The sequence below is a fragment of the Sinohyriopsis cumingii genome, chromosome 4, assembly GCF_028554795.1.
Source record: "Sinohyriopsis cumingii isolate HCF-2022 chromosome 4, ASM2855479v2, whole genome shotgun sequence".
Taxonomy (NCBI): domain Eukaryota; kingdom Metazoa; phylum Mollusca; class Bivalvia; order Unionida; family Unionidae; genus Sinohyriopsis; species Sinohyriopsis cumingii.
Window position 1 is genome coordinate 99,459,793 of NC_142964.1, and position 20,156 is coordinate 99,479,948.

Here is a 20,156-nt window from a genome sequence, read left to right on the forward strand (position 1 = left end):
GGTGGAGGCGGGGGTTTAAGTCCAGCTGAAATATCCTGTAAAATTTTCCTTTGCTCTATTAAAGCCTCTTTGGTAACAGCTGCGGATTTTTCAGTAGCTTTGGTCACGGGTTTAAATAATTCCTCCGTAGTCTCTGCAAAGCCTTCCCGTGCTTGCTGTCTTAGTTGTAATTTTTGTCTGACACTATCACGGACAGGAAGAAATTTCTGAATTGCTTCGAGACGTTCTCGAGCTAATCTAGTCGTATGTGCTTCTCCAATATTTGCCATTATTTATTTGTCAATGATTTAATTCCGCTAACATAAAAATGTTTTTCCTTGGAAACTCATTTCCCAGAGCAGCAGAGGGGATGGACCCGACCCATGGATTTTTCAATAACGACCCCGCCACGGAAACTGTTTCAGATTTATTGAAGTAACCCAAGTTGTCAGTGCAAACTCAACGAGTTTGTCCCTGGAAACTCTTCGAGTTTTCGGGGGACATTTTTTTTTGTCCTGTATTCTGAATAGAAGGGTTTATTTCGTCGAAATAAGCCCTCTATCGAGGAATAGTTTCCTGGAGGGGTTTATTGTGCAAAAAGTTTCGGTCTGTACAGCCCCTCTGCTGCTCAGGGACCAGATTTTCCAGGAATGGTCTTGACTTGTGAATGTCTTTGATAAACACTCATTTATAATCAAAAACGCTTAGACTAACTAAAAATTAGTTTTGCACTGTTCGTTGCCAGCTTATTGAATCAATCCATAACAAACGCGATCCATTGCTGGCTCCAGTGTACTTGAAAGGTCTTTTATTCACCATCTGATTTGTAATCTTTTCTCTGTCTGTCTGTCTGTCTTTCATATATATATATATATATATATATATATATATATATATATATATATATATATATATATATATATATATATATATATATATATATACACATACATACATACATACATATATAACATTAACTTATATTTTTCTACTCATATGTGAAACTATCTTTGCTGCACAGAGAGAGAGAGAGAGAGAGAGAGAACGTCATGAGATCATATAAGCAGCACTATTTGTACCTATATATTTTTACACACATTTTTGTTGTTTGTTTTAATTCTGCTGTGCTTCAGTGCTTGACTCTACATTTTAACTATGATGCGCCTTGGCTGTATATTCATTAGGAATTGTTGGATATGATTAATTGACAGGTCAACATGATTGACAATTTGACTGTATGATATTCATATTTGAAGCAGAAGACACTGACAATATGCAAACTGGAATATGCTTTTAGCTACTCCTTTGCTATTTGATTTGCATTGTGTGGATCTCTTTACTGATTTGAGATTCATTTCTAAATTTGTATGTAAAGTCATTGTTGAAACAACGCTATTATCTATCTACAGTGTGTAACAAAATCTCTGCACAATTTAATTTCGGCGGCAGGGAGCTGCGATTTCTTTTAATTTCTGGCTCACAAATAGCTGGGAAAACATCTTGCTATAATTTATAGCAAAACAAAGGAACATATTATTTCCATTTTATTATTTGAAATATATAGAATATTTGATTTCTCAATGCAGACGATACATTTATACGCTGGACGAGAGAAGCAAATCTTCGAAGTCTGACCTTTTAGTTTTACTATTCTGAGATCTCGGGACTTAGAAGTCAGTATTAATAAAAACAAGATTATCTAGCTTGAATGTAAAGGTGGAAGTTAGGTTAGAATATGTCAGAATTTTCGAATAAATTGGAGAGATGGCGATTTTACTTTATTATGTGTTCAATTTGTAACTAAGCTTGAAAGAATAAATGGTAGAAAAATATGAAAATACAATTAATGATTTAACAAAATTGATTAATTAATGGCCAAAAGATTTTTGATGCTATTTTCTAGAATCACAGTTGTTCAAGTTTACCATTATCTAAAATAAATCGTCTTCTTGTATCCTTACACTCGCCGTCAAAGAAAATTTTAATTGAAACTCATTATGTAGTACAAATATTTGTAGAATACGTAAACTGACCTGTGCCTTAGAAAATGAGTGTTTAATGATTCTGGGTTGAGAGGTTTAAAAATGACAGATGCACTTGTATTTGTCGAAGCATTAAGAGTTACCCGTACTTGGATTCGACAATTTATTTGCAACAACATCTGCAAAATGGAAACATATTTTAGAGTTCTTGACGAAACATTACTAAATTTCACCTGTTTGAAGAAGGCTATCAAAAGAAAACGTTGGTGCCTAATAGATTTTAGAGATATGATTTGATTGGATAGAACAATTGTAAACTTTTTGAGTTGACTCACTTGTTCGATGTTCAGATAGTTACATGTGCCACAATTATAATATTAGGGAAAGGAGGCAAATCTGTCTAAAATTTCTTTGACCATGGAATTAGTCGAATTAACGATAAATTGTCCCAACGGTTAATAAGAGCAGTAATTGAAGATAAGACAGAGTCACTTTTAGACAAACAGAAAAACTGCTGGACCTCTAAAGTACTTTTCATTTTTGATGAATGAAGAGGTTGTCAATGTATTTTCCAGAAATTATTGAAAAATTATTAAACTTTTATCTCAACATTTAAGTTAAACAAAGAATTGTGGTCAAATAGAAGATGATGTTTGGCAAAAATGTTCGCTAATACATGGAGACTAACAAAATGTCCACAAAGAGGTGATTACACGTAAAGATTCTACACCAATATATTTTAATTTAAGTGTGTGTGATTTGGATTTGTAACGTAGCTTTAACAATTTTTCAGTCATGTCCCTACGATGTCTGCAGTGTGGCACTTTATAGTGATGATGTCCCACCCAGTGACATTATCCTGACAACAGGCCGACCAGACCTAACACTAACCTCTTAATGCTGAACGCCTAACGAGGCGGCTTTTAGTTCCATTTTTTAAATAAGTCTTTGGTATGACACGGCCGGGGTTGGAACCCGCGACCTCCCGCATTCGAGGCGGACGCTGTAACCACTAGGCCACTGGGTCAGTCTCTTTTATCTAAAATTGGTATGATGTATATTGTAAGTGGTGGTTTTATGACAGTTTCCTGAATTCACATGTAATCATTTTAGGGAATGTTTAGAGATTTAATGTAGACTTTGTGTTATTGATTATTAAAAAATGGTACTCCTATAAAGAATGGAATCGTCTTGCTTTGAGAATATAATAGGTAACAGGAAAATGATTTATTGAAATTTTTTTAATCCCTGCATATAATTGTATTTGCATGTGCAAGTTTTCTAACTACCATCCGTATATATTATCTATGTTTTTGAAAACTACGTTTTTGAGCTTTTAAAAGGGAAAACGTTTCTGAAGAAATGGATGCGATGTTTCAGAAGAACGAGTCGTTTCTTGAGAAAGTTGCGATCATCATGTAAAGTTGACATGGCGTTGTACAAAAAATACTTATAAGGTCTTCTCTCTCTCTCTCTCTCTCTCTCTCTCTCTCTCTCTCTCTCTCTCTCTCTCTTGTAAAACATCCGCAATGGTTATATGTATTATTTTGTTTGAAAAAGAAAGATAAATGTAATTCACTTTGAATTATGCAATACATGTTCTCTCTCTCTCTCTCTCTGAAAGAAAAACAATAAACATAAACAAACTAACAAACCTGGCATACATTCTTTCTAATATTTATTTATTTACTTATGTAATGATACTATTGTCTCCAACAACTGATTGCTCTCTTCTCGGTATAATTAAATTTTCTTAAACGGTGACCGCAGAGCCCCGACAATTGCATCTCTATGTGTCTGAGACAAGAAAAAAATTATACCTAAAGAAAATAGCTTGGGCTTTAACTATATTTCTTTGTGTTATGACAATCACAGTTATTTATACATTAAAGAAGTCTACACTAAGTTAAGAGATCAAATTAAATTTATGTCCCCTACACTCTATAATGATCTTAATAACGGATGCTTGTACAGCTTGATAATGGATAGCAATACAATAACATCCGGGTCATGGAGATAGTAATATAATCAAAAGATAAATTTAACATCCTTTACGGAAACGGACATGCTTCTCACTGTGTTCCATTATTAGTCTTGTTGACTAGTTTCCACTAAGAACGACAGAAAAAGACATTTTTATATTTAAATCTCAGGTCACATTCTGACAGCATCTAACTACACTATACAACATGTAATTGGTGACAATGTTGTGAATATATAACATCTTCAGGATGGAAACAAAAAATTTATATCTAGTATTTGAAAAGCACAATCGAGAAAAACTTTCATTTTTCATCCATTTCGGTATTCATTATGAATATTAAAATCCTTTAAATCGGAGTCCACCTTAGTAAGTAAAGTGGACTCATCAATTTGGGATTTTGAAGGGAAAAAAAGAGAATATAATTAGCACTTTTGCCCAATCAAACCATGTGTTGTTTGTGCGTTTGTGATATAAACCAATAACCCTATGTACCTAAGTTTTAAGTTGTGCAATATTTATGCCGAGTATACATTACTATGACAGCACAATATTTCACTCCGAATGTACATTATTATGACAGTACAATATTTCACTCCGAGTGTCAGTTACTATGACAGTACAATATTTTAATCTGAAGGTACATTATTATGACAGTACAATATTTAAATCCGAATATACATTATTATGACAGTACAATATTTCAATCCGAGTGTGCGTTACTATGACAGTTCAATCCGATGTACGTTACTCTGACGGTACAATATTTCAATCCGAGTGTACGTTATCATGACAAGACAATATTTCAGTCCGAATGTACATTACTATGACAGGACAATATTTCAGTCAGAGTGTACATTACTATGACAGGACAATTTTTCAGTTCCAAGTGTAAATTACTATAACAGGACAATATTTCAGTCCGAATGTACATTACTTTGAGAGTACAATATTTCAATTCGAGTGTACGTTATTATGACAGGACAATATTTCAGTCCGAGTGTGCATTACTATGACAGGACAATATTTCAGTCCGAGTGTACATTACTATGACATAACAATATTTCAGTCCGAATGCAAGTTACTCTGACAGGACAATATGTCAATCCGAGTGTGCGTTACTATGACAGTATAATATTTCGATCCGATTGTACGTTATTATGACAGGACACTATTTCAGTCAGGACAATAGTTCAGTCCCAGTATACATGACTATGACAGGACAATATTTAAGTCCGAGTGTAAGTTACTAGGACAATACAATATTTCAATCCGATTGTACGTTACTATGACAGTACAATATTTCAATCCGAGTGTACGTTATTATGACAGGACAATATTTCAGTCCGAGTGTACATTACTATGGCAGGACAATATTTTAGTCCGAGTGTAAATTACTATGACAGGACAATATTTCAGTCCGAGTGTAAATTACTATGACAGGACAATATTTCAGTCCGAGTGTAAATTACTATGACAGGACAATATTTCAGTTCGAGTGTAAATTACTATGACAGGACAATATTTCAGTCCGAGTGTACATTAATATGACAGTAAGTAGCAGATTCATACTGAATAATAATCAAGTATTATATAATCTTTAACATAATATAATCGAGTAACACCCACCCCAATCAATGAAACATCATCATCGTCATCATAATCATCGTCGGTACCCTGTTTTACCCAATTAGATAACAGACAAAGATGCCTTTGTACATGTGAAGCAGTCTTTTATATAAAATGTATCCTGTACAAATATAATATTAGTAGACTTCGCATATGGATTGACAGGATGATGTATGATGGGGTGCTCAGAACGGGATTGTGACTTCAAAAACAAATATGCATACTTATGCATGTATATACATTTTTAAACATACATACATACATACATATATACATACATACATACATACATACATACATACATACATACATACATACATACATACATACATACTGTGTGGGGAAAATTTGCTGATGCTTCATGTTTCATGTATACACATATCTTCTTACAGTTAATTCGTAGTTAAGAGCACCTGGAATAATGTCAATACGTATTGTGTAAGATTACGACTTTAGACCGATTCTAGACAAAAGAAACTGCCTGTTTATTATTTTGGGGGCGCTCGTCAGTTATTATGTACTTTTGAGACAGTGACGTATGTAAGGTGAAGTTGTTTGCATTTAAAACATGCACATTGGAGAGAATGTTGGCATACCTCTATGCTACATTAATGTAATGTGGATGATATTTCTTTGGAATTTGTACTTTTGGAAATTGTACATCATCTAAGCACACTGCTAACTAAAATGACTTCTCCCTTGTGCTAAAAAATCAGCCTGAATTAGTCTAAAGTAACTATACATAGCAGCTATTATATGATATTAATATCATAGTTGTCGAAATTTTTGAGCAAATTTTCTATGCAACAAACTTTGCTTTCTGTTGTTAATCAAGGGTTATTTATAGGTGGTACGAATCCATAGTAGTATATGGAAATGGGGGTTCTGGTTCACCTTTATCAATGCGAGATAAAGTGTGGTTGAGAGAGCGTGTCCAGCAACTGATCTTGCTTCGCATCGTACATCGTTTTCGCTTCATCGAGTTTAGCGAGAATAGGCTTGAATCATTCCCCGGCGACATCTCGCTGAAAGGACTGCTGACCTATCTTGTCCTTGATGACGCGCTGGTGCAACGCCGCCCTCTGCTCGATAAACTGACGACGATTGGTGATCTTTTCGAATGGCATGGTGCTGTCAACGTTGTTGTCCAAAGAAAACTATGTTTTCCGAAGCAAACGCCCCTCTTTCCGCATCGCGATAAAACGCCATAAAGTCATGCTTGGATCCGGGCGTAGCAGTCTTTGAAATGTTTCGCTGTGATGCTATTGCAATAGTCTAACGCGATCACGTCGATGTCTCTATTGTTTAGTCCTGCAAATAGTACAAAACTCCCAGTGTTACGTCGGATCCACGATAGTAAAAACGTCTTCTGGCGTGTTTCCTGAACCCATGAATTCGAACTCGCGCAGCGTACTATATTTGTCCCGGTGAGGCTTGAGCGTATAAATGATCACGCGGTCGTACATCAACATGTTGTTCAGGAGCATGTTCATGAGCAAATTTGTTTTAGCACGACCGGTCGGAAACACGATCATGTAATGGCAATCCGGCATCAAAAAATTATGCGGGTGCGCTTTCGTTTTCGCCTTCGAAATTAATGATGTTCATTTTCTATATATAATTCATTCCGTGAATCATTCACGTGAGTCGATCTTATCTGCAAACCATGTTTTACACTTCCTTTGGTACGCTTACCGGATGAGTCAGCAGCTCTTCTGCGAGTCAGGATGAGCTCGACGAAAAGGTCAACCTCGCCAGGGATTCCATTCAGGATAATATCAGCATGAACGGTCACGGCATCACCAATCTCGACGATGTAAGGTACCCATCCTCGGGTGCCAACGCCGCAAAGACTGGCAAAGATTACATTGTCGTTTACCGGAGGAGAAATGACAGGAAATATTTACATAAGATGCAAAATTCTGTATGTTTTACCAGCTCCAACAACACAGGCTCTTGTATCTTCTCAGGCCATCTCGTCAGCAGATCTGGATGTGGCACTAGCTAACAAATATGATAAAATGGGTCTACGTGTACAAGCATGCATATCTGGAAATGTATCCGTGACTGGCCAAGTGACAAGCTATCTTACCATGTCCCTCTGGAACTAAACACGAGATGGTTTATTACTTTGGAACTATGGACCCTTATCTTTGGATTGATAGAGAAGCTACAGGAACTTACACGCCGATCGTGATTCAAAACGGTGGAAGGACTTCGCGTGAACAATTCAATTTATCAGTGGCTGATAAACATCAACAACGCCAAAATTAGCCTGCACAGAACAACATCAATGGAAAGTAAAACATATATAGACTTCCAACTATATGGCACATCACCGACAACACCCAAACGATCTCGTATTCTCAAGTAAATTCGTTTGACAGCTCATGATACTTTCCAGCACTCACAGGAAATAGTGGAAACCGATGTGGAGTTTCTGTAACATCCTCAAGGGAATTCTCAAGCTCTTACCATGCTTATGTTTTTGCCAATCACCTGGTGTGTCCGATGCTGGAAACGAGTGGGCCACAGCTGGAATGAGATTCACTTTCTGGCTTCAGGTGCAGTTACCTCCTGTAGTATCCATTTGGAAATTTCAAGTGCGTGGGCGCAGCTCTGGAACACAACGCATTCTCACGTACAGACTCGATGACATCAAACCTGACAGCACCGCGGATATGCTTTACAACGGTCCAGCAGCGATCGGAGTCACCACACTGGAATTTTATATTACAGCGTCGAGAACGACCACAAAGTATTCCACGTTTAAGTTTACCGCGCTTATAGCAGAACCTTCTAATCGTGGGTTAAGTTGATCCAAATTTGTACACTGGATGATGATCTAAGTCGATTAATTTAGCATTATATATATTTTGCCATGGCGGAAATTGTCCGAGTAGCTATCGAACTTTACCAGTTATCGTTTGACGATAAGTATGCTGGAAATGACAATCACGTTCTCAAGCAAACCACCAGGAGTTAAGCAGATATGAATCAGGTGAGAAACGCGAGTAATTTTTCAGTAGAAAATTTACTGTATTACCATCACCATTTTGTGTACATCAAAAACTTCAGCCGGTTATTTCGATCACAGTACACGCAACATAAAAAAAATCATGCATATTTCTGCTATCGCTGCTTGCAATGTTTTCCTCAACCGTTGCGACTACACGACCATGTCACGTCTGGATTCTGTCAGGAACTGGAAGCCGTTCAAATGCCACGCGAGGAAATACTACAGTTCGAAAACCACTACATAAAATATCCGCATACGTTTTATATCGTCTTTGATTCGAAAGCGATATTTGAAAAAATGCAGGACCCTCTCCTGATCAAGTCAACCCTTTCACTCAAGTTGAACACAAGTATGTCCCTTGCGCTATCGGATATAAAATCTGCTGCTCAGTTGACCATAACTTGTCGTCGCCGTGTCAACAACATCGAGGTGAGGATGGCGTCGTGTGGTTCTTTGAGCAACTCGTAGATGAATGGAAACGCATCAGCGGTATCCAGAAAAATCCAAAGCTGATAATTTCACTCACAGTCACAACTGCGACAATATAAATCAGCTTATCAATGCCATATCTGCGAAGAGCACTTTCAGTAACATGATAAAAAAGTCAGAGCTTCTTGCCATGTCTTCGGTCAATATCGAGGATCCGCTCATGCTGATTGTAATCTACGCTTCAAAGATCCAGACTTCCTACCTGTGATCGCGCATAAGCTACAAGGATACGATGTACACTGCATCATTGCAGCAGAGCTCAGTCATTAGCTCGTCAAACTATCTTCTCACAGAGGTAAGTTACTGCCCCATCAAATGCATCCCCAACAAGTTTGAGAACTACATGTTGTTCTCGACTGGACCTTTTCGATTTATTGATTCGTTCCAAATCCTTGCGTCGTCGCTGCAAAAAAACTCTCTAGAATCTATCCTAAGTTCACACACCTAGAAAAAGAATTTGGAGTCCATGCAGAGCTACTCCAACGAAAATGAGTTTGACCATATGAATACATCGATACGTAGTCGAGATTCTCTGAAACCTCGTTTCCACCACAAGACGCCATCTCTTCCCACTTACATTTCTCCGACATCGCCGATGAGGAATACCAGTACGCAAGCAAGATATGGCACGACTATGTTCGCCAAACACTCGGAGATTATCACGACCTGTACCTGAAAACAGATGTACTTCTGCGCACGGATATTTTCGAAAAAAAATCAGGCATACATTCTTGAATCAATACCAACTCGACCCACTCTGGTATTTCTCAGCACTCGGCCTTTCCTGGGATGCTCTTCTCATGACGAGTCAAGCCGAGCTTGAACTCTTTGTAAATCCGGACATGTTCATGTTCACCAAACACAAGATTCGCGGAGGAATCTCCGTCATCAGTCAAAAACTCGCCATCGCCAACAGCAAATACATGAAACAATATGATCTCACCAAGCTATCCACGTACATCCTGTACCTCGACGAAAACAGTCTCCATGGTTGGGTGATGTCACAACTCCTTCCCGTTGCAGATTTTCACTGGATCACCGTAGAATAGTTCGTCGAGAAAAGGCAAGCGGGATATGATGATGGTCGTCGCTATTTCGTCGAAGTCGATCTACTTTATCCCTCTCATTTCCACGATGTTTGTAACCATTGTCCTTTCTGCTCTGAACCAGTTCTCATCACTAACTCGATGCTGTCTCCAGAACAACTTGAGCATAAAAGCCAATTCGGGCTTGGTGACGCCAAGGTAAAAAATCTAGTACCCAATCTCAACAAATAAACATGCCACAAGATACATCATGACTGTTCGAGCAAGCTCTCCAACATGGACTCCTTCTTGACAAAGTTCATCGTACTCTAAAGCTTAAGCAATCTCTGTGGCTGAAAACCTACGTCGACTTCAACACCAAACAACGAGCCAAAACTATTACGAACTTTGGTAAAAGTTTCTTCAAACTCATCAACACCAGTGTCTTCGGAAAAACCGTGGAAAACAACGCAGAGAGAAAATTAAAATCGTCAATAATATGTTATAACCTACGACGACGAGATAAGTTCGTGGCCAACAATGCCTTCGTCTTCTTGAAAATCTTTGACGAAGAGCTCGTCGCGATCGAATAAAAAAAACAAACAATATCTCAAGCTGGACAAACACATCTACTTTGACGCAGACATCCTCGACCTCTCCAAAACACTCATGCTCAAGTTTCATTATGACTTGTTCAAATGGCAATACGGAGACAAAGCCATACTGCTCAAGACCGATAGCAATTCACTCATCTTTGAAATTCATACCAACGACATATACGTGGATCTGTATCAGCAGCGAGACTTCTTTGATCTTAGGGATTATCCTGAAACAAGTCCATTCCACTGCAAAGATAATAAAAAAAGTTCTTGGAAAGTTCAAAGATGAAACTTGTGGGATACCCATCACATATTTCATAGGACTTAGGTCCACAATGTATTGCCACACACTCGATGATGATACTATCAGGAAAAAGCAAAAGGTGTCAAAAAAACTGTCATTGGTCACATCGATCACTACATACAATCACTACAAGGACATCTACGCTACTACTCCATGACAATTTTCCGATCACAACAACATATCTACCATGCTCATCAACAAAAATGGACTCTGTCCCTTTGACGATAAGCGTTACTCTACCGGAGGTATTCGTACACTCGCACACAGATAGTATCGCATGCAAAAGTAAAACCCAGACAAGGGAACACTCTTTATCACGCAGTGAGCCGCAATACAGATCCAAAACACACCCATGTTTTATGCGCTAGAGCCACCACGGTAAAGTGAGACAGAAACCCCAAATCCAAGTAATATATTGACCAGATGAGCACGATCCCCAGCCCGCGAACGTGTTCTGTTCGGCCCTCAGGGCAAATTAAAACAACACAGAAATCTGGCCCGTGAACAGTTATTATATTAAAGAAATGTGTTTGCGGCCCTCGAATGGTCTTAGAAAATGCAATCTGTCCCTTGGCCGAAAAAGGTTGTGCACCCCTGATATAGACCCATGGGGGCTCTCTCGACCACTCTTTATCACGCAGTGATAAAAGTGAGCCAGAACCCCCATTACCATATTCAACGTTCTTAAAAGTAGCAGAAAGAAGTAAAACCAAATAGTTTTGTTAAATATAAGAAACAATTTAATTCTCTAAGGTATAAAATGAAATTGAAGAATAACATACATTATTGTGAATTAGATCCCAAAATGATCCTAAAAGTGCTATCACAAATCAAAAATAATACTGTGCTCCGGATGAATTCCAGGTCTTGAATGTTCTGATGTACCAATCACTTTAAATACACTGAAATCACAGCAGCCTTGATGAATCACAATAGCATTGTCCAAAACGTCTTTAAATGACGACACAATAATCCCCAAATACTGTTTAGGCACACAGTCATATGAGCACTTTGTAATTCCAATAAAAAAAGTTAAATAAATGATTCATGTCAAATGAAATCTAAACAAAACATTACATATTTCTGAAGACTGAAAATAAAATAAGAACAGAAATAGTAATATGAATAATTGTTCACTTCGTTCCTTTTATGCATCTCCACGGCTATATTACGGCACTGTGTCGCGATTCATCCCTACATAAAATATGTCGCAAATACTTCAACCATCCAGTCGGAAAATACTTCAAACTGTACAGATGTCATAATCAAATGAATATCCTATTTATTGCTCATTATCTTAAAATAGATTCAACACTCATGGACATAATCTATTTAATATCTTGTTTATAAATGATCATTATAATCTACAGTCATGGACAACATTAAACATACTGTACAGAGTACATAACACATTTATTTTTTTACGGAGGTGTTATAGAGGTTGTTATTACCTAAAAACATTGATCTTGACCCTCCGTACTCATAATCAAGATTTCTCTGTCCTTTTTTGTCCAACTATTATTCATGATTTGTTTTCGATGTAGAAATGCCTTATCGTCCTAATTCCAGTTCTTAGTCAGTTTTCCTTCACAAGGATGATGTAGTATGTCAACAAGCTCTTCACCTGATATCTTTAAAATTACAACATGTCCTAATCAAGGAGTACTGAAATCATGAGACTGGTTTAGTTTGTGATTTTTTCAAGAAAGATATTACGAAATTCTTAATAAATGTCACGTGGCATCAATGTAGTTTTATTTACGTAATAGTCATGTAGGTCCCCTAATGTTTTAAAATAAATAAAAAGTTAAGATAATGCATGACATCGTGCACGTGCTGGTAATCAACATTTAATGCTTCAATCATTAGGTGATGAAAAACTCCTTCATATTAGTGTTCTAGCTGTTTCACTAAACGCTTTAAACTATTCATATATTCATATGGGTAAATGTTTTGACTGAAATATTCAGGCACCATATTTGTAAACTGTTTTAGAGTCTAAGTAAATTTGTACTCATTCAAACTTGCTGCTTGCTTTTATAGTCATTGTGACATGATTCCTATGCGATCTGAAAACGTGATTGTTTTTTTAATTGTTGCTAATGTTTCAAAATTTGTCAAGCAAGAAATCTTACAAAATGAAATCCAGTTTTCATCTTTGTTTGATATGATTTTTACCTCTTTATAATTTATGTCCTTTAAACCTATGTTTTGACGAACGAGTGATTGTTATGTAAGTTATGAATCAACAGATATAATATACTAATGATCTGGGGCCCCGAGTGGCCGAGTGGTCTAAAGCGCTCTCCGTTACGGATCACTGCCATCTTACCTCTGTCTGCGTGGGTTCTAGTCTAGGATTCGGCCAATGTGGGTATGTGAGAAAGCTTGCCAGTAGCTTCTCGTGGGTCGGTGGTTCTTCCCGGGAAACCCGGGTTCTTCCTCCACCATTAATACTGGCCGCCATACATAGCATATCGTGTACTGATAAATGGCGTTAAACCCCACAACAACAACAACAACAACAACTACTACTACTACTAATGATCTAACTTAGTGTTCATCGTTATCTGCGATGATAATTAGTAAAACAAATAAAACTTATGAATGCATGGCGTTTTCTTTATTGTATATGATATATACCAAAATGTTGATCACAAATTTGTGCTTGTAATATAATGATACATTTTTAGAAACACTGCTTATGATTCAGTTGATGTTGATTATTATAGTCTTTTGTGTGTTTATAACCTTTCCGGTTGAAAGAAATATACAGATACTATCTCTTTTTAAAATTTGAAATGTTCCGTAAATTAGCAAGAGTTTTTGGAGTGTCTCTTTATTTGAGAAAAAAAAACTTATTGAATATTCTTCACTCAAGGAGAGTCAAAAGGATCAAATGTGAGATTTGTGCAAGAAATTGATGATTTAGAATAAAATGATCAATGGCATTAGCTGCATGTCTAATAAGGTAACAACAAATCAATTGTTAGATTTGGGAATTTAAACAAGAAAAATTAATTAGATTAAGAAACAAATCTAACAGTCACAAAGATATTTTGGATAAACTAAATCGTAATAGAAAAATGTATTTTATTTTAAATTGCAGGTCCAAATGATCATTAATCACTTCTTAGCTAAACATTTGCTCTAAAACACGATAATGATGAAAGAGAGTATATTTAAGGAGAAATACCGTTTCCTGAAGGAAAAAAAGATTTTAAACTAATAAAACCTCAGAGTAAAACGGATATACAGTTGGTGTTTTATGTTCTTTTGGATAAATATTGATCACTTTTTACGAGAGCAAAAATTTATCTTCTAGTCAAAAGAAAATGGTAATAACTTTTATCCACAAGAGAACAAGCTAAAACAGCGTTGAAAAAATTGGAGACATAGCACCATTTTAATTGGGTCTAATAAGACAGCATCATCATGTATTGCTAATGGGTTAGAACCTACTCCTTCTGTTACTATAATTACTAATCGAGCGGGATGTATTAGGGGTGTCTGTGTGTCTGTGCGTTTGTGTGTGTTTGGTATATCGGTGAAAATGTTGTTTCCTAAGACAAAACATTGTACCCCCAACCGAACCAAAGACACTAATCAAAACTCAAATGGTTGCTGTTTGTCTATAATGCACACCAAAACAATCATTGTTAAAGTTTTAGAATTGTTAAACCATTTTGTCGTAAAGCTCCTTAATAACAGTATTAAATGCTGGGTGAAAGTGACTGTACAATACACATAATGGTTTATGATAAAAGGAGATTGTCGACATGAAGGATTCACCCCTACCTTATAATTTATTTTCCTCCTCATTTCCCATCTTTTTATTTCTACAGCAATAAAAAGCCATTAAAAAAATCAGAAAACAACGAAACTACTGTGTATGTGTACGGTATACAAACAGTATTGATGCACTTTCTCCTGATTCCGGATGACTTCTCATCAGTTATTATAAAAGGCTTTACAGTGAGAAACTTATTCCTCAGCAGTTTATGAGTGTTTTGAGCAAATATCAGTCTCCCGGATCTAACCAGGGTATAAAACACTCGGTCAGGTCATTTGGAGACACCAGTCCCTTCCTGGTGGCATATCTTTGATATCGCATAGATTATAACCCTCTCTCTCTCTTATTTTTCATAGGTTTGTTGACCAATCCAGTCGTAGTGAACGTCCGTTCACCTGTCTGTTTGCCTTCTTCGTCCTGACTCTGAATGCGTATTTATCATCATCTTCTTCTGCTTCTTCCTTCGCCTCTCCTTCTTCTTCTTATCATTATTATTGTTATTAGTATTATTATTATCATTGTTATTAATATTATTGGTTATTATTATTATTGTTGTTATTGTTGTTGTTGGTGGTGGTGGTGTTGCTATTATTATTATTATTATTATTATAAAAGCAGATAACCAGCTATGAACGGGATCATTGTACTTGCGGTTACCATCTTTCTGGTCGGCGTTCAGGCCTCCTATATTTCTACAATTCAAAAGGAACTCAGTGGAATTGAGGACTACCAGAAAGGTAATGATGCATGCGTAAATAAACATCTTTGCTTCAAAGCATGAGATTTTCACTGATGGTAACACCAATATTATAAAGAAGATTATCTTAGAAACGTCTTTGTAAGCCTGGAGGAGACTAGGACAAATGTCATAAAGGGTCTAACCTGAAACAAAATTCATATGACATAACCACAGCACCCCAAACTGCATTTTTTTTAAGCTATCCTCGATTGAAATAGACAACAATTCCTACGCAAATATTGTTCCCAATAACATTTTGAGATTATACGTTCTTTAAAAAATCAAGGAAATCAATAATGAAGTGTGCCTTATTTTTCCCCACATTATATAGAAAAAATAAATTTCAATACGCCAAATATAACAGGAATTTGAAATATGATCCATGTTATAATGACGTCATGTCACGAAATGACGTAATGGAGAATAAATTTCTATTTACACCTGATCGGCAAATTTATTTTGGTGTGCAAAGTTATACCGTGGATACCGATGATGTTACAAAGATAGTAAATAAAGTATCGTACTCATTATTTCAGCTGGATTGATATTGACGTTGGAAGAAAGTGATGTTGGTACTGAAGTAAACAGAGATGCTGCAGCTGATAATTCTGCGACTTTTGGCGAACTGGACGAGATACAGGAAATGGAAACCATTGACGACGTGTTGCATTTCCTTCAGAACTACAAGGATGTGATGGTGTGCAACGGTGACTCCTGCGAATGGTGTCTAAAGCAAGGTAAATCATGCTATCATAAAAAATAGATTCATAAAGACGACACAAATAATAGTCAAACAAATCTCAAACATGTTCAGAGTGTTGCATTAACAGTTCAAGGCTTATATTCCACCAGTATATGTGGAACAAAACCTGTCCCACCCTTTTACGTCTACTCCATCCAATATTATAATTCATGTTTCGGCAAAGTCGGTCCTTTAAACCCAGAGGGGTCCCTGGTTGCCGAGTGGTATAAAGCTTTCAAGGCGAAAGGCTATCAATCTCGCCTCTGTCCGCGTGGGATCGACTCTATGGCTCTGCCAATGTGGGTAAGTGAGAATGTGAATTTTGCAGAGAATTGTTGTTCCCGTTCTTACATAATTAGTCCCATTTCGGCTGTTCTTTTGTGTTTGTTTTTTGTGTCACCAGTTGTACTCAAACGTTCAAAAGTTCACCTGCTGCTTGAGTACATGCCATTTTCGTATTTAAAAACTACTTTTGTTGGAATTTGGTCTCTTATAAATGTCCATACTACCTAGTTATTGATCATACAAATGTAACGACCGTACTCTTTTCTTTGTAAGCAAATGTTAATTTCAGGACTCGGAAAAGACGTATAACCTCTTTGACTTCCCCGTAGTGTTCAAAGTGTTCACTGCTATTTCGGCAAACGTTTGCATACTGCAAACAGAGTATGTTTTCTATACTTTTATATTCGACTACTTGTGTGTGTCCTTTGTAAATACATTAATTGTTTAATGCGATCATTGGCTGATTAAATTAATTTGATTTATATATAGAGGGACGCACATAATTTAACGTTAGAGAGCAAAGCTCTAGTTTGGTCGGCGGTCCTTCCCAGGGTTTTCCCGTGTTCTTCTTCCACCATTGGCCGCCATGTATAGCCTGTCTTGTGCTGAAAATAGTGTTAAACCCCATTACAACAACAACAACTACAACAAGAGCTCCTATTGTATTTCTGTACAAATATTTGTCAACCTCATGCTAACAAAAAAGCGTGCAAACGTTTGCTTTTCGACAAGAAAGATATGACTATTCTGTTACTGCATGTGCATGAGTGAGTACGTTTCAAAGTGCTTACAAGGTCACCAAACTCCTTTTACACCTTTGATAATATATGCTGCAGTCACTTAGATAGTACAGGGTGATTACTGGGTTTAGTTTAAGCAATTTAGATGTGTTAGTGACAGATACTGCTTTCTTGCTTCCAGATATCTGGTATAATATACGTTACATCAGTCAATTTACACTTTTTTCAGTAATGCTCACGAGCTTTTCATGAAGTTTTTCATCGATATATCTACCATACACTTTGATCCTTATTTACCTTTTTACGTTGCAGTCTGCGTCCAGGTAATCTTTTTGGCAGGAACCAACGAGTTTCAATTTTGTGCTACGTACAAAGGCAGCAATGTCTTCTGCAAGACCTTCCCTGGTGAATATTCGTGCTTTTCTAATTTTTCTTGGTACATGCTTTTATATTCGATATAGTTACAAAACAGACAGGTTACTTTTCATATTAGAATACGATTACAGCACTTTGTACATCTTAACGTATTACATTCTATTAGGGATCAGTCACTGGGTCAATGTATGGCAGTAGCATAAGTCATTGATCGCTATCTCAGTGACGGTAGGTAGGTAGGACTTTATACATTGGTAAGTAAGTGAGGATATATATATATATATATATATATATATATATATATATATATATATATATATATATATATATATATATACAATTTCTTTTATTCTCTGTCTCTATCAATATATCTTGTTATCTATTATTATATCTACTTATTTTTTAAACTATTTTTTTTTTATTTACAGCTAGGGACTTTAAATACTGCAAGAAGATACAAATCAAATTTGTCAGTGTTAATGTCTGCCTGGAAATCAAGAATGTGAACATTAGCGAGGGTAAAGCCTGCATGGACGTGAAAGTATCTGCGGCTGGAATGTCCAAATCCATCAAAAATATATGCATTGGAATCTCCAGCCTTTGGAAGCCAACTTAACTACATATGTTTGACAAACGATCGGCGATTTGTTTTCGATGATGCTCATTCTAATAAGAAAGTGTTTTGTCTTAACAGAGTTTGTAGAAATTAAAACCATCGCCAAGGACGCGAAGAGAATGATGGGAAAAACACATGTACAAATGCTCTGCGCAACGTCAAGACAGTCCACGCTATGACAAATCCACATCTTAATTACTTAACCTTTATTATATCCAATGTATATCAATTTACCAGATTTCCTATCTTTTTCTGATTGTGTGGCGTCTAAAATAAAATTAAGCTTTGCATATAGTCTATTTCAATTTTTTAAGATCAATTCCATGCAGAGCGAACTTTATAGACTACACTACATACATTCAATAAATTACTTTAAAAACTTTTGCTGGCAGAGAGAGAGAGAGAGAGAGAGTGATCAAAACGATGTTTAAAGACGATGTCTTCATTTTTTAAAGTGCATTTTCCTTTACCATGTGTATACTTAATTTTTGTTTGTTTACCAGTGTAAATATTTCGATGGTCTATGTATTGGCACGATTAATCACGTTTTTTAAAATACAATAACAGTCACGTTTCTCACGACATCAATTGACCATTTATATTTTCTTTCATTTTCTTAGATAATTAAATTAAAGAAAGATGAATATTTTAATCGATATTCACCGTGTTTAGGGAAAAAGGGACTAAAAGTATATTTTTTATTACCTAAATTTGTGGAAATGATTTTCCAATAAATGTTTAAAAATATTTGTAGGATTTCCAATTAAGAGATCGGATTTTCTTAATAAACATTTTAAGACAGAGTAAACTGTTACACTGAATAAAGCAAGTACCAATATAACGACGGGAAAACGTAGATTAATAAATCAGTCTGTCACAATAAATATTATCTTACTCTAGTACTCCATTCCAATCAAATTTATGAAACGATTCGAATAATTTTAACCCCTACTAGCCTTGGCAAGCCAAATATTTAAATATAATTCATGATTTTCATAAATTTAATTTTAAATGAGCACAAAATGTAATATTTTTATCACATGACGAAAAGTTATGATATAACAGTGTTATTAAATTACTTTAAATACATTCAGATGCTCGGTCTTATATTATGTCATGACGTATTTTTTATGTCATGGGGTGTCATTATAGGACATACAGAAAACTTATCAATGTATTAACCTAAGTAACACAGTAGTCAGGAGACAGAACCAATGGATTGCTGAAACTGGATTTATCTTACATATATTTGATATTCCAATGATGAAGCTTAAATTTCATTGTTTTGCTGATGAAAGAAAAAGAACTACCTGACGTACCGATCCAATCATGCATGTACATATATCCGTTTGTAACGCAGTATTTCTCCCCTAGTCTCAGAGATAAGTACTCCACAGTTTGGAGCAAGACTGAATTTCATCTCAGTAGGTGTGTTACTTCAAATTGCGCTACGAGAAGGAGTCCGTACAGGAAAGATGCTACCTTCAAGAAAAATTATGTGTATTTTTGGCGTGTGTCAACCAAGAATGTCGGAAAAAGAGAGAGACTTTTGGCATGTGGTGCACGCTGCTTGCAGTAAAGTTAGTATCAATGTTTTCTTCATGTTTTGACACAACATACGACATGTAGCCCATTTACTGCAAGAGCGGTGCTAACTGCGGAATTTGTAAAGATACGCCTGTATACATAAATATTGTACTACCTATAAGATATTTCAGTTGAGACAATTATCATTAACTTCCATCATGCTGTTTTATCACTGTTGCAATTTAAATTTCTCACAAACCTAATTACATCCGAAAACAATTTTACACATTGCTTTTAAATTTGTAATATAATACAACTATTGAAATATATGT

At 36.1% G+C, this 20,156-nt stretch overlaps 1 protein-coding gene across 3 annotated transcripts; it reads left to right on the plus strand.

Moving 5' to 3' along the window:
• Positions 1-15,003: 15,003 nt before the first annotated feature.
• On the plus strand, positions 15,004-18,587 carry LOC149801761 (uncharacterized). Of its 3 annotated transcripts, none has more exons than XM_089956084.1 (5): positions 15,004-15,156; positions 15,416-15,537; positions 16,076-16,276; positions 17,619-17,711; positions 18,110-18,587. In XM_089956084.1, the coding sequence occupies exons 2-5, from the start codon at positions 15,429-15,431 to the stop codon at positions 18,295-18,297; spliced, it is 591 nt and encodes a 196-aa protein (XP_089812210.1). In that variant the 5' UTR covers positions 15,004-15,156; positions 15,416-15,428; the 3' UTR covers positions 18,298-18,587. The 3 variants fall into 3 exon arrangements, with proteins under 3 accessions (XP_089812210.1, XP_089812211.1, XP_089812212.1); XM_089956085.1 differs by having other exon boundaries at positions 15,006-15,156; positions 15,419-15,537; XM_089956086.1 differs by having other exon boundaries at positions 15,032-15,051; positions 15,419-15,537.
• Positions 18,588-20,156: the final 1,569 nt, after the last annotated feature.